Genomic DNA, 16,346 nt, shown 5'->3' with positions numbered 1-16,346 from the left:
AAAAAAAAGAAAGTTTTGTTTTATCTGTACTGTTTAACTTTTCCACCAGAAAAAAGTATTTGTGTATTATTTGTATAGTATGTGCATATGCACCAAGTGAATATGTTTATATTCACATATAAACATTTGCACCAAGTGAATATGTTTATATGTGTATAAATACATATGTGTGGATGTATGCATAAAATTTTGAGGAACAAATAAGAAAAACTATTTGGAAAGAATCAAGCTGAGCTGTCAATAAAGTTGCCCTCTATGAAGGGAGGTGGAATATTGGGGGTAAGCTATAGGATGCAAGGGCATTTCTACCTTGAACTTATTGTATAGTTCCTTGCCTCAGTAAGCCTACATTTATTAACAATTTCAAACTGAATGCCCACTTTTAACGGCAATCATCCATAGTCAAAATCAGTATGCAAAAATTGAGAAATAAATCTGCATTTCTAGACTTTCTTTTCATCGTCTGGAAATAACTGTAGTGCACGAGAAGTCTTAAAGTTTAACTTCTAAATACATGACTCTGGTGTATGATACAGAGAAGCATTTTGTAAGGTAATTTTCTAGTTGGCTGTTCTGAAGTATACCAAACTTTAAAATAAAAGTCCTTTTACCTTTAACAGTTTGGAGTGTGCAACATTAAGCACATTGATGACAGCCTTACAACTTGGGCCTTTAATTTGCTCAATGATATAATTGAATTTAGCTGACATGCGTTTCCAGTGTTCCAATTCAGTGAGTGGACCTGAGTCATCAGCTTCTTTTCTCATCTGCTCACTCTCAATAAGAACCTACAATCAGAAGGGTTCACAGAATATAAAAAGCGTTACTTACTTTGTCATTAAAATTTCCCTACTTGCCTCTTCAAAGGACGCAAAAAGTGTAAATGATATTCATGACTGAATCATGTTAAAAAACACTTAGCAAAGATAAGAAGGTGACTCCTGCATGTGGCCAATAGGATCTCGCAAAAATCTCAACAGATACCATGATTAAACATGAACTGTTAGGAAATTTCAGTTTAAAACAAGTTTACCACTATCACCACTCACTTCTATTCAACCTGGTAATGGTAGGTCCAGACTAAGGTAAGATTTAAAAGATAGAAGTGGAAAGAAAAAAAAAAAAAACAATAGCCTAGCTGCTGGATTATATGGTTGGCCACATTTTAATAATTCAAGAATATCTAAAGAAAAGCCTTCATGGTTAGTGGATGACTTGGTGATGGTAATTTTATGGGTATTACACCTGAGAGGAGAAATCAAACTTCGCACAAAAGTGAATAATGATGTAAAATACATCCATACATATATATATGAAGAAAAAAAAAACCTTCATAACAAAATGAAAAATGTTATTGTGACATGCATACATAAATATCAGCAGCATTTCTTTACAAACTATCAAATAATTTAGAAAAATTTGGAAAAAGCAATTTCTAAAAAAGTATAACTTTCTATAACAAATAAGAGTCATAAGATACATAGATAGTAACAAACAATTTGCAAGATATTCTTGAAGAAACTCAGAAAACTTTCAGTATACAAAAGAAGACCTTAATAAAGGGGTAGATATTCCCCTTTTCATGGGGAATTTTTCATGTATGGAAAAATTCAATAATAATATAAGGATGACAATCTTCTCTGAACGTATACATTCAATGAAATTAATTTCAATAGGGTATTTCTATATTTGACCAATTGGTCTTAAATTATTTTGGAGGACAACTGCCAGAAATAATCAATGCAATTTTGAAAGAAATACAGAAAGGGACTCTTCATACCAAATGCTGACTTAAGCAAAAAGCTACAGAAATTAAAGCAGCATATGTGTGTGAAAAGTAAATAGGTAGATAAAGGGATGATGAAGGGATCTAGAAACTTGATCTATTACAGCGAAAATAATACAGTGTGTCAGGAAAGAATAAGCAACTCCAGATCAATTGGTTAATTATATAGAAAAAAACAAAACTAGGTTACTACCTTACCTTAACACACACACGCACAATCCAGATGAATGAAAAACCCAAATGTTAAAAAAAAAAGTAAAACTTAAAGAAAATACAATACATAGAGATAAAACTAAAAGGGGCGGGACAAATTGTGGAAATAATTACCATTAATTGTCAAAAAAAGCTACCATGTGTGGGGGGGGAAAGGAGTTAAAATTAGCAAGATGTTGTAAGGCTAGGTAATGTTCTATTTCTTAATTTGTACAAAGGTTATAGAGGTGCTTGTTTATAGTAGTTTTGTTTTTTTTTTATCATATTCATGTTTACATGTGACATTTCATGATTTGAAATAAGTAAAAACTTTAGGGGTTTTTTTCAGCATAATGATACCAGTAACTGAAGACCGCAAGTTGTTATGGGTGGTGCCCCCTGAAGGGGTTTGCTGGTAGAAAATAGAGCGCCCCAGGAAAATGCTGTAAGTGGAGTGAAGCCACGGAAAAAGTATGTAAGGGAGCTCTGTGCAAGCCCAAGAGGGAACATCACACTTGCACGAGAGGAAGCTCTGGACATACAAGGGCAGCTGCCCGTACGTGAGTGAGAGAGAAGCTTCACACAGACGCACTCTAGGGAGGCCAAGTAGCAGCGGTGATGCAAACACACTAGGTGAGGGAGGCTGGCAGGGTGGGTACAGCAGTGCTTTATAGTGGGGATGGTGGAGGGCCGGGTGCAGCCCCTCCAGGGCTTGGTGGAACTGGGCATGGCCACATGGTAGAGGTCATCAAGTAAGGCTTAGTCCTAGTAATCGCTCTGGAAAAGTTTTGTTAGGACTAGTGGAGAAAGGAAAACACAAAGAAATGCATTTTGCCGAAGCTTGGCCCGGAGGGGACGGGAGACCCAGAGTCAGGCCGTTTGTTGGGTTGTGCAGTGGATACAGCTGCTGTCTTGAGTATGGCTTATTTCGTGCCGTGCTGGGGCATTTTGGCAGCCCAAGGAGCATCTCCTGTTGCGTCTTCTGCTGTGTTTGTGAATTGGATCCTGGCTATAATCTGGCTGCTGTGTGTTCACGGCAGCAGGAAGACACCATCTTACACATGCGGCCTGTTGTTTGGGAGAGGAGGTGCATAGCCTCGGTGGCAGGAAGACTCCATCATTATAAAGGTCTTTATGCAGGATTGGGCAGTACTGGACACGACTTCGGGTAAAGTAAACAGCCATTATTGGCCTCAGTAACTCTTGTTTTTCCTGGTTAAATAAATCCTTTCATTGTTATTTCCTGTAAAGTATTTGAGCAGTCAACCTTGCCAGTTTCATGTCCCTGCCATTTTATATCAATAACACTAAGAGTGGTATTGGAAGAGTTTCCAAAATAAATGACAAAACCACCATGTTCCTAAACCCTCAAGGTAGTTAAGTGAAGACTGGATTACCTTTTACAACTAATTTTTTGAACTAATGTTATAATCATTACACTGTAAACTTAACTATTAAATTACAATTAAAATATAAAGGTTTCACATGACTAAAGACAACCACTATATGAAAAGACAGCACACAATGGAAACCAACAAAGGATTAACATCAGGAAAGTGTTATTTAGAGCCCAGTACTTCATGTCACCAAGCAATCAGAGAAAAGTAGGTAAAGGGTATGAACAGGCAAATTCAACAGAGGAGTCTTATGTGCTCAATTACTAATCATCAGGATCATGTAAAGTAAATCAAGACCATTTCACATCCAACAATTAAAAATCTGATGATCTCAAGTATACTAAAAAAATGGAAGAAATGGGAATTCTCATATGCTTCCATTAAAAAAAAAATAGGTTAGTATAGCCACTATTTGGTATGGGAACAGTTTGCTATGGGAGGGCTTGGTAATATCCAATAAAAGATCCACCTATAACTACTTCCAGAAATTCCACTGAGAGTCACTCACACATATTGCAAAGGAGACCTGAACAAAGATACTGGTTATATAATACTGTTATTACTGGAGCAGCAAAAAAGTAGGAAAAAACTGTCCTTCTGAGGAAATGGTTATCAGACATTATTTAAATATCTCCTAAAAGCCTGAAAACCCTATATCATAAACTGTGGTTTCTTCATAGAGGAATAACAGAGAGCTGTTAAGTGAATGAGTTAAATTCACTCGTATGAGCCTGGATAAAAGGGAATGTTAGATGAAGGGAAATGCTGTGTAATGATATTTATAATAGTATACTGTTTATGTAAAGATTCTAAACACACACATTCTTTATGTATATATAACATATATAATTTTATTATATACGATAGCATAAATGAATATGTAGTTTAACACATGATGCTTATAAATATGCAAATAAAATAGAGTAAGATTTTCAAGAAAATTGAAGGTGACATTAACATCAGAATAATGTCAATAAGGAGGAGAGAAAGTAAAGGCTTAGAGGGTTTCATGAAAATAAGAGATCTGAAGCAAATATGGCAATAATTAGTATCAGTTTAATCACAGTGGTGGTTAAAGGAGTGTTTGTTACATTATTTTCTCTACACTTACATTTGTAACATACTAAATATATGTAGATATATTTATAAAAAGCTATAACTATATATATATTATGAATGTATGTTTATAACTTTAATTGTGCTGTGAATTTAAAGAATAAGAATGAGGTAAAAAATATAGTTGATTTTTCAAATCTATGAAGGTCTAACTTTAATCCATAAAGTGCTTTTAATTTTAATTATGGTTTATGTAACTTCTTTTTTTATCTTATTACCAGCATCTCCATTTCCTTCACAGAAGACACTAGACATAATCTAAATTTTTCCCAAATGGCTGAAAGTTTAAATCACTGGATAAAATAAGGAAAATCGACATTAAAAATTAACTAAATCAAACTAGCCCTCACTTAAAGTTTTCTTCTCCAGTTTCACCGTTATGGGTTCAAGAACCCTACATCTATGAGTTGAATCCTCTGTCAGTTTAGGGCAATTACATAATATCTGGTTTTTGGTAGTACTTGTACTATAAATGGGCATCTCTTAAAAATGTTGACATGACTTCATTCCTATCACTGCTTTTCTTACTGTCACAGAAAATTTATTTTTCCAGAGAATTTCAGACTTACAACTGTAGGATTGATATTAATAAGCCTCATTTGAACCTCTTTGCCAACAGACAATTCTACTGCATAACCAAGAGGTATTTATGTATGTATTTGGTGTCTACAGTCCCTTCATGTGTTCTTTATTCCTCTCGATTTGGGTATGTAAGAAATAAATATAGTACTAGGGATAAATTCTGGCTATTCCTTGTTCTTCATTATTTCACTTATATTTTCCTCAAGAAGTATCTTAAAATTGACTCAATAGAAACAGATTTTGCACTATAATCAAGAATAGACCCCATAAAAGAATATGGAGGACTTCTCTATTTCCTTTAATTTTAGGGATATAATGTCATAAGGAGGATACAGTTGAGTGTAGAGTTATATCTGATACAATTATTTGAATGAGCTCACCTGTTCTATCTGTTTGTACCATATCATCAACACATCCTCTAGTTGACGAACAGTTTCTGAATTGCTGGCTGCAACTGTCACTTCTTCAAAAGTGTGCAGTTTAGAAAAGTCAACATTGTCTATCTCTTTTAACTTTACTGTTCCCTCAATACTTATTCTAGCACCTAGAACAGAAAAAATAATATTGATAAGATGTGATTAATGTCAACGTATTAAGTGCCCATTGTAGTTTCTAGCTGAAATTATGGAATGTTAGAGATCTAATATTTTATAGAGATATAATTTATTCATAGGTACCAACTTGACATGTTAATAATTTTATTTTAACAATATGAAATAATTAAGTTATATATTTTTAAATAATTAACAATAAAGTATATTTTAATATAGTGAATTTTTTTGTTAATGATATGAGAAAAAAACCCTCATACCATAATGATTTCTTGCAAAGATCTCTGGAAATAAAGAGGTTCCAATGATTTTATATTTTGTATCATTTCTCATAATTAGTTTAAAAATTACCTTTAAGGTGGACATTTATTCTCTAATGCTTTTTTTCTTAAAAGATTTTTTAAATTTTATAGAACTACCACTGGTTTACAACAATGTATGCAAATCAAAGGTACAGGATCACACCTGCTGAGATACATTTTCCCATATCACATCCATTGCCAAGGCACACTCAGTCCTGCACCATTGTGCCCACACACCTCAGTTTCTCTTCTTCCATCTGCCTGTCTTATAGAGGCATTCCACAGCAGATGTCAAGAATCTGTTACTGGTTTGGTTCTGTCTGACCCATTGTTTGTTTCTCCATATTCCACTTGTAAGTGAAATCATTTGTCTTTCACTCTCTCCTGACTTAATTCACATAGCATTATCCCTTCCACTTCCATCAATGTTACAAAGAAACAATTCATCTCTCAATATCTGTGTAGTATTCCATCATGCATATCCACCGCATCTTCCTAATTCACTCATCTTTTTTGAAACTCAGATAGTTTCAATAGGTTGGTTATTATACACAGGGCTGCAAAGAACACAGGAGTGTGTATATTCCTTCAAATGAGTGCTTTTGAATTCCTTAGCTAGATACTTAGAAGAGGAATTGCTGGATCATGTTAGATTTATTTTTAATAATTTGAGAAACCTCCATTCTGTTTTTCATAGAGGCTGGGCCAGTCTCCACTAGTACCAACTGAATACAAAGATATCCTTTTCTCCACATCATCACCAACATTTGTGGTTTCTGATGTTTTTGATAGAAGCCATTCTCACAGGGGTGAGGTGGTGTCTAATTGTGGTTTTGACTTGCATTTGCCTGATGATAAAGGATGACAAGCATTTTATCATGTGCCTATTGGCCATCTGTACGTCTTCTTTGGAGAAGCATCTATCTATCCTGCCCAGTTTTGGATAATACTGTTTTGTTCTTGCTGAGCTGCATGAGTTCTTCATCTATCTTGGATAGCTGCCCTTTGTCAGAAGTGTGAAGTACAAATATTTTTCCATACAGTTGGGTGTCATTTTGTTTTATTGATACTTTCTTTCACTGTGAGGAAGCTTTTACTTTGATGCAATCCCATTTGTTTGTGTTTACTTTTGTTTCTCTTGCTGTTCTAGATGAGCCCACAAAGACATCACTGAAGTCAGTGTCCTGGTGTGTCTTACCCAGGCTTTCTCCAATGTATTTTATGGTTTCAGATGTGCCATTCCAGACTTTAATACTTTCTGAGTTAAATTCTTGTGTAAGGTGTGAGATAGTGATCTAGTTTTAGCTTTTCTGCAGGTATCTGTACAGTTTTCCCCAACACCACACCATACCATCTGTTGAGGAGACTCTCTTCTCTGTTGTCTGCTCTTGGTTCTTTGGTCACATATTAGCTGTCCATAGATGTGTGGATTTATTTCTGGATGCTCAATGCTAATCCATGGGTCTGGCATCTGTTTTTGTTATAGTATCTATTGTGATGCTTTGTTAGAGATTGTGGTAGTTTGAAGTTGGGGAATGTGATTAACACCACTCTCCCTCTTTTCTGACTGAATTGTTTTGGGTATTTAGCAGTTTGGCATCTTTCATGGATCTGTATGATATCAATCTGTTTGTTCTATTTCTTTGAGCCTTGTTTGAAAGCACGGTGGGGTCTTGATTGGGATTGCATTGAGTCTGTGTATTACAGTTAAGTGTTATGGCCAAACTCACAACATTAATTCTTCTAATCCATGTACAAGGAATATCCTTCCATTTTTTTGGAGCTTCTTTTTTCTTTAACAATTTCTTTGTTTTCACAATACAGTCTTTTACCTCCTTTGTTTAGTTTATGCCTAGATATTTAATTCCTTTTGTTGTAATCATGAATGGGGTTATCTTCTCGATTCCTTTCTTTTCTAACTCACTATTTGCATATAAAAATACAACTGATTTATGCAAGTTGACTTTATAACCTACCACTTTACTGTGTTATCAATTCACTTCCTTTTTTGGTGGAGTCTTTAAAAGATTCTCTATGCATATCATTTCATCTGCAAACAGTGGTCATTTTTCTTCTTTGTTTGAGATCTGGATTCCTTTTATAACTATTTTTTTTTCTTTTGCCTACTTGTTCTAGTTAGCACTGCTAATGCTTTTGATATGTTGATTAGTAGTGATGAACGTGGATACCCTTGTCTTGTGTCTGATCTCAAAAGGAAAAGCTTTCAGTCTTTCACCACTGAGTATGAAATGGCTGTGCATTTTTCATATATGACCATTACTATGTTAAAGAATGTTCTATTTATCCTCAGTTCTTTAAGAGTTTTTAATCATAAGTGCATCCCAGCAAATGATCTCTATGCATCTATTATCAGAGGATTTTTATCTTTCCTTTTGTTGATGTAGCGAATTATATCAATTGAGTTTTGGATGCTGAACCATCCCTGTACACCAGAATAAATCCATTTGGTCATGATGTATGATCCCTTTCATGGATAATTGGATTTGGTTTGCTAAAATTTTGTTAGCATTTTTTTACGTCTCTGTTCACCATGAAAATGGTCAATACTCCTTTTTTTTTTTTTTTTTTGTGACATCTTTGCCAGGTTTTGTTTTTAGAATGATGTTAGTCACAAAAAATGTGTTTGGAAACTCCCTCTTTATGTTTTGGAAAAGTTTGAGAAGGATGGTACTAGTTCGTTTTTGAAGGTTTGTTAGAACTCACTTGTGCAAGTGTCTGGGTGTGCACTTTACTTTGTGGGGGAAACTTGATTCTGTTTCCATTTCATTGCTTGTGATTGGTTTATTTAGTGTTTCTACTTCTTGGTTCTTTACTGGAGGGTTGTATATTGCTAAGAATTTCTCCATTTCATCTGGATTGACATATTCTTTTCTTCATTTTTATGTACATATTTTTGCCTCATTGTTCATTTTTGTACAAAGCTTGATTTTTCCTCTCATGTCCCTATAATATTACCACCACCAAGACACATGTAAAACAGCACATAGATTCTTGTGATCTTTCCTCTCATTTTGATCCTTCCTCCTCCCCTTCTAAATATCTCTGATTTATGGTTTGCCTGCTAGCTTTGTCTCTTTTTTTTTTTTTTTTTGATCCCTTGGATATAGTTATAGTTCCTCTGCTAACTGAAACCATCAATATTTTTCTTTTACCTTCCCATTTCACTGGGCATAATCCCTTCTAGCTCCATCCATGTTGCTGCAAATGGCATAAGTGTCTTTTTGATTGCTGAGTAATATTCCATTGTGTATATATGCTACATCTTCTTGATCCAGTCATCTGTTTTGAGGCATTTAGGTTGTTTGCATATTTTAGCTATTATAGGTTTCCCTTTGAATTAATGTTTGAGTAGATTCCTAGAAGTGGAATTGCTGGTTCCTAAGGCAGATCCACTTTTAGTAATATGAGGGTCCTCCACACAGCTTTCCATTGTGGTTGACCAGTTTGCGTTCCCATCACTCTGCATATCTATTGTAATTTTTTCTTTCATTTCTGATTTTATTTAGCAGATTTTTCTTTTTTTCTTTTTCTTCTTGAGTCTAGCTAGATACTTGTCTATTTTGTTGGTTTTCCAACCAGCTTTTGGTTCCATTGATCCTTCAGACTGTCTTTTAATCCTCTATTTTGTTAATTATTACTTTATTTCTTCTACTGTTTTTTGGTTTTGTTTGTTCTGTTTTTGGTGTGAGTGTTCTAAGGTAGGAAATACAATCTTTGGAGGTTTTTTAGTTCTTTTCTTTCTTTCTTGATGTGGGACAGTACTGATACATACTTTCCTTTTAATACTACTTTTACACTATTCCATACATTATGACAGTTGTGTTTTCATTTTCATTTGTTCCAAGTATTTTTTTTTTAATTTCTTCTTTGATTTCCTCATTTATCCAATAGTGGTTAAGTAGTGTGTTGCTCAATCTCCATAGATTAGAGTTTTTCCTGTTTTCTTTCTGTGATACCATTGTGATTGGAGCAGTTTGTATGGGTAGAGTAATGTCATTTTCATGAACGTATTGACATTTGTTTTGTGGCCCAGCATGTGGTCTACTCAGAGAATGTTTGGTGTACCCCACCAAGAATGCGTACTCAGCTCTTTTGCAGCACGGTTGCTATTCAGGCCAATTAAGCCTGTGTGCCTTAATTCTTCATGTAAGACTGTTTCTTCTTTTTGATTTTCCATCCGGTTGATCTTTCATTTGATGAAAGTGGGGTGCTGAAGTCTCCTACTACTCTTGCTGCCAACAGACATTTAATAATACCTGACATATATTTTAATAGTGCTATATTTGATTAATATAGATTGATAAGTGCTGTCTTCCTGATGTATTGATCCCTTAATCACATAGTGTCCATATCTGTCTTTTGTTACATTTTTTTAGGTTTAAGTCTTTTTACCTGCTATACTGTGCTTGCCTTTTTCTGAGTCCCATGTGTTGTAGGATTGTTTTCTAGTCTTTTACTTTGAGTCTGTGTTTATCTTTAGAGCTGCCGTGAGTCTTCTGGACATGGCTGAAAGATGGGTTTCCTTTACTGTTGCAGCTGGAATTCTGTCTGTTTATAGTGAGAGTGATATTTGATAGATGAGAATTTATTTCCACTCTGTCTTTAGGATTGGTTCTATTCAATTCCTTATTCGGGTTTTTGTCGATTTTTTTCCCTTTGATTTATATAAGAAAGCCCCTCTTACAGCATTTCTTGTGTGGTATGTGTGCTGTTGATAAACTCCCTCAGCTACTTTTTTTTCTGAGAAGAGATTCATTTCTCCACTGCATCAAAAATAAAATCTTGTGGGATATAGTATTCTTGTCTGACAATTTTTTTTAAAGATTTATTTATTTATTCATATAGAACTGGGGTACAGGCCAGAGATGCGGAGGGTGAGAGGATTCACCAGAAACAGATTGGGGAGCAGAACAGGCAGATCATCGAGGTACACTGCTGAGGGGAGCAGCGGGCGGGCCAGGAGAGGTCTGCCACGCCATGTGGTCACCTCCGGGGCAGGCGGGGATCGAACTTATGCAGAAGTGGCTTAAGCTTCTTAGTGCTGTGCTTTAACCCACTGCATTACCAGGGAGGGCCCTCTTGTCTGACATTTTTATCATGAAGAATGTTGAATATTTCTTTCCATTCTCTCCTTGTCCTTAGGATTTCTTTGAACAGTCTGACGTCAATTTATGGGATTTCCTTTATAGTTTACCTGTTTCTTTTTTCAAACTGTTTTCATTATTCTTTGTCTTGTACTTTTGGTAATTTCACAACTATTTGTCTTGAGGTAGGTCTCACTAAATTTTGATAAAAGGTATTGTGTTTAGCTTCATGGACTTGTGTATCTAGTTCTTTGTTCAGGTTTGGGAATTTTTTGTCTATTACTTCTTTGACTAAATTCTATGATAGTTTCCAACACTCTTCCCTTTCTGGAATGCCCATTTTATCTTGCTTTCCTAATGGAATTTGATAGGTCTTGGGATTAGTCTTTACTTCTTCACATTTGTCTACATTCTTCTACCAGGTTCCTTTGTCATTATGATCTCAGGTCACTTATTTGGTCCTCCATATGGTCTCCTCTTCAGTAGCTTTATACAGAAATTGAATCTCCTCTTATTTTTTTCCATTCTGCAATTTCCTTATATATATATTTTTTGCTTAAAATTACAATTTCTAATTTCTATTTATTTCTTGTATTTCTCAAGTTACTCATTTTTTCTGCATTTTCTTCCTTTTATCTATTTCTCTTTAATGTTAATTTCAAACTCTGATAGAAAGATGAGGTCTTCCATATTTTTTGATTGGATCCTGGAGAATTGTTCTCTCCATGTGGTGTCATAATCCCTTGAGATCTCGAGTTGTTATGTGTTGTATTCTTTGTCTATTTTACTATTTTTTATATTCTCCCCAGGAGTTCTGCACTGTCCAGCAGTAGCAAGTTTGGAGCCTTAGGGAAAGCCCAAAAGAGCACAAAGGAGACAAATGGATACCATTCCTGACTCTCTACACTGGCCATCAGCAACCAGGATGCTTTTTGTTGGCTGTGGATACTTGTAGTTTCTGACTATACACTCTGGGCACAGGTCCATAGATCATTCAGCGGGGAGGGATGGGTGGCTTCCCTGGCTTTCCAAAGTCTCTTCAGTTACCCCTGCAGATAGTGCTATAATCAATCTTCCCAGCAGATCTACCATCTCCCACTGTGCAAAGAGGTGGACACCACAAATCTCACTAGTCCCAGGCCTGTGCTTCCAATGGCTCACAAAAAGGAACACAAAAGTATCATCTGGGCAGACTGAGTTCACTGTGGCTATTTGTAGTTTCTTCCTAGGTACTCTAGGTGTAAGCTAGACGTTGCAAAGGGGAAGGGGAGGGTGGTTATATATTTACTCTCTTTAATCCCTGTAGTTTAGAAGTCCCCTGCCAAAAAAGCTATGTGTGATATGTCCAGAATTGCTGAACTCTCTCTGTGCAGTGAAGTAGGTGCTAAAAGCCATGCCTGCTCCAGACTGCATCTTGCTAAGTATCCAAAATGGACACAAACGCAGTCTGTGTTTCTTATCTATAGTTTCCTTCTCTGCACTCTAGATATGGGTCTGAAGTTATTTAATCCTTATTTTTAATAACATCTTAGGTTATTCTATTATAGACAATTTGCTAGTTTTTACTAATTTGATAAACATCAAAATGTATACTTACCATCTAGAAATGAAAGATATCTGTTGATAGTTTCTGTGAAAATGTATTTTTCAGATTCTCCTTGCTTGGACTGGTTTAAAGCACCCCAATTACTTGTTGCAAGAATGGCTGGTAGGAATATGTTTGCCAGCATGTTTTTAATCCCAATTAGGAGTCCTTTTGATCCATCCAGAACAGTAAATAGCACTTCCTAAAAGAGTAGTGTTTAAATGTCCTTTTATATGTTAATCCCATTAATTATGGAAATCACAAGCTATTTTACATTACAATAAGCATAGACAATATATTTCATAAAGTATTAGGAAAATTGAAGTGCTTGTGAATAATAGAGCTTTAAAATCAACAAACTTACATTCTATCCCATTTTAATCATTCACTTGTTTGCTCAAAGAGACAATTTACTTGCAGCTTTAATTACTGCACAAGGAAGGAGACAAGGCCTGGAGCTATACAACTGAAGGAAATGACACAGTTTCCGCCATAAAAAAAAAAGCTCTCAGTGAAAGGGTGTCCTATCCAGGAACAGAGATCAGGAAAACTCTCTCAGGCTAGGTATAATATTTTGATTTATGAGAAATAAGTATTTGATAATTCAGGTATATTTCTCCTATGTATTTAACATTCTCCAAGATTTCTAACTTTAAGTTCTGAAAACCCTTGGGATTTCCTAAAAATTGAGAGTGAAAAAGCGATCTATTGTTATGTGAGCAAAGTTGTTACTGGACCCCACCTAAGGACATGGCTGACTGCCAGTGAGAGCAACATATGTTTTGAGAGTTAGAACTTAGTCTCCAAAGAGAGGTAAAGGGCTAGAGTTAAATTAATGACTTATCAACCGTGTCTACATAATGACTTAATCAACCATGTCTACATAATGAAGTTTCCATAAAAATCAAAGAGGACAATATTTGGGGAGCTACAGGCTGGTGAGTACTTGGATGTTGGGGGGCTTGGCATACTTAGGAGCTACATATCCTTGCCCTTTCATCTCTCCATCTTGCTGTTACCAACATATTCTTTTATAATAAAACAGTAGCCTAGTAAGTAAAATGATTCTCTATGTTTTGTGAGCAGCTCCAGGAAATTAATTGAGCTTGAGGATGGGGTCTATGGGAACCTTTGGTTTGTAGCATGTTGGTCAGATGTATAGGTAGCAAGTGGGAAAAGGAGAGTCTTGTAAAATTGAATCCTTAACCTTTGGAATCTGAAATTATCTCTAGGTGGATAATGTAAGAATTTATTTGGATTTGCCAATACCTTACTAGTGTTTTGAGAATTGGTTATTGGTGTGCGGAACCCCCTTCCCACTCTGGGAGTCCAGAAACCCATTTACTTAAAGAAAGAACAATGAAACTACTCTGCCCAGAATTTTGATGTGAAAAAATGATCATCCACAAAGAAATCAAAGGTCCAGTAGCCATGGGTGTGACATCTTAATACAATGTAGGTGACATAGAAATCTCAAGGCATGAAATTAAGATAGAAAAACTTGCCCAGGGCCACTAAAAATAATTGTTTAACTGTGAATGTTTGGCAGTGAAGAAGGCAGTAACTACTATACATTTTGATTACATTGCCTTTATTTGTGCTAAAGTATCAAGAATTTCCCCACAGTTGCTTCTGCACCATCAGTCAGACACCACAGAATATGGCAAATAACATCTTAGTATTATGAGAAAAATAGGTTTGGCCTCACATATCTCCTGAAAGAATCTTAGCGGTTACATTAAGAACCACTGTTATAGTATGTAGCTCAACTGTGACTGCATATAGATAGTCAAAAATGATGTAAACATGTATTTAACTAAACAAAATAGACTATAACTTTGTTGGGAGAACAGAGAGATGGAAAATGGGGTGGGGAGTGGAATGGATGATAAAAAACCAACTAAATTTTCATCCTCCATAGAGAAAATTTAATAGAAAATTCCAAATGGGCAAAGGAACATTCAGAGGATATTATTTGATAATGATATCTTGAGTTTTATGATTATTTCTGGATAATGGGATAGAAGTTACTTTTTTAATCACAAGATTGACAGATTCTCTTCTTTTTTTAAACTACATACAACTGTAGTGAAACAAGAACGAAGTGATAAAAAAAATTGAAGGGAGAATTGGTGAAATGGAAGAGAGACTGAGGAAATGAATCCACATGAAAAGAAATCATGCTAAAACTACAGGACTGCAAATACAAAGACCAAAGCAAACAAAGACAAGTAACTACAAAGCATACTAACAGGAAAGTCATCAGTCATAGGAGACACCAGAGACAATGGAATATTTACACAGAATCAGGAGGGGATAACAGTGAACCCAAACTCCTAAACCAAATTAATAATCTCTCTTAAGGCAATGTTTTGTCATGCATGGAAAAGAAGCAAAGGTAGATTAAATCTCCACGACCTTTCCTATTTTAGAAGATAAGACTGTCTAAAAATCATAAGGATTACTAATATTTCTTGAAGAAGCAAGATAATACAAATCTGCTTATATTACTATTTAGTCTCATAGTCTTCTAAGGAAGCTATTCAAGAACAGCCTGAGTCTATTAGAGACCTGAGTCTTTAAAAGGATGAGTAAGCTGACAAAGAACCTGCTAGTCAGTGGTAAGATTAGGAAGCAAATTTGGGTGTATGTAGGAATTTGTGGAAAATTCCTATTTTTACTTACCTTGTCATCCTGCAGTCCTCAGACTAAATAACCTATATTACCTAGGCCAATTCAAATAACTCTTAAAATTATATGTACAAAGTTAAATGTGCTCCCAGTGGGAGGAGAGTGGTTATTTATTTTTACATCATCTAGAAGAAAGATAATTTCCATGAATCTTGGGCAGTTATCTAAAGTATCCAAACTTCTCAGTTTCTTTGACTATGTGAATACATTATTTTCTTAAAAATCAATTCAGTGCCATATATAGGAAGGGAGAGCAAAATAAAATAATAGTATCACTATGACAACACACTCAATGTTTAACTTTAGGCTTCCCATATCAATATCGTAACAGAATCAGATGTCTCTTGTATGTGTGCTTTGTTCCTCTACAAAATTATAATAATAATAATCTGTCATCCAACTATGACAAAAATTCCTCAACACATTGTACCACTTTAACTTATATAACATTATTTGCTAATTATACCTCAATAACACTAGAACAAAAGACATAGTAGAATGTTTGGGGTAAATGTAAACATACCTCAAAAACATTTTTGGTAGTTATAGCATAATCATTATGACAGCGAACAAAAAATAGACACAGCCCTTTCAGGTGCTCTGGGAATGCGTTATCTATGTACAACCTCATCATCTTTGCCCCTTTGGTGGCTCCAGCAATTGTTCGACCACATTCTGAAAACAAAAGTCAAGAACTTAACAAATGATGACATAACAGATCAAACGTGGTAAATTACTGTGACTGTTACATAACTGTTTCTTGCTTTATTTTTTGTAATAAGTTTTTAATATAGTTGTGGATAAATTTTTTGTTTTTGCTAAAACGATGTCAATAATTGCATTTTGTACACTGTAACCACCTCCTGTGCCTTCCCCTGAGTTGGACACTGTTGTGGCATTTGACCTGGTCTCAGGCATGGCCATCACATAAACTGGACTTCTACCTCATGCCTTATCTTTTAGCTATCTAATTCTTACATCACAGATAATCAGATGAAATGCCAAAGTTCAGAGATGTCTTCATGGACTCCCCTGATAT

The 16,346-nt window shown here is 35.2% G+C and overlaps 1 protein-coding gene across 1 annotated transcript in view; it reads right to left on the bottom strand.

The window, feature by feature from the left end:
• DNAH8 (dynein, axonemal, heavy chain 8) overlaps nucleotides 1-16,346 on the bottom strand; it is a 296,367-nt gene that overhangs the window by 270,077 nt on the left and 9,944 nt on the right. Inside the window, exons 4-7 of the mRNA XM_004673443.2 lie at nucleotides 15,831-15,982; nucleotides 12,629-12,818; nucleotides 5,454-5,617; nucleotides 612-788 (exon numbers count right to left, since the gene is read on the bottom strand). Coding sequence (XP_004673500.1) covers nucleotides 612-788; nucleotides 5,454-5,617; nucleotides 12,629-12,818; nucleotides 15,831-15,982 — 683 coding nt within the window. The remainder of the gene's footprint in view (nucleotides 1-611; nucleotides 789-5,453; nucleotides 5,618-12,628; nucleotides 12,819-15,830; nucleotides 15,983-16,346) is intronic.

Source organism: Condylura cristata, unplaced genomic scaffold, assembly GCF_000260355.1.
Source record: "Condylura cristata isolate star-nosed mole 26May11 unplaced genomic scaffold, ConCri1.0 scaffold00001, whole genome shotgun sequence".
NCBI lineage: Eukaryota > Metazoa > Chordata > Mammalia > Eulipotyphla > Talpidae > Condylura > Condylura cristata.
Note: the sequence above shows the minus strand (reverse complement) of the source record. Positions and strands in the feature narration are given on the sequence as shown.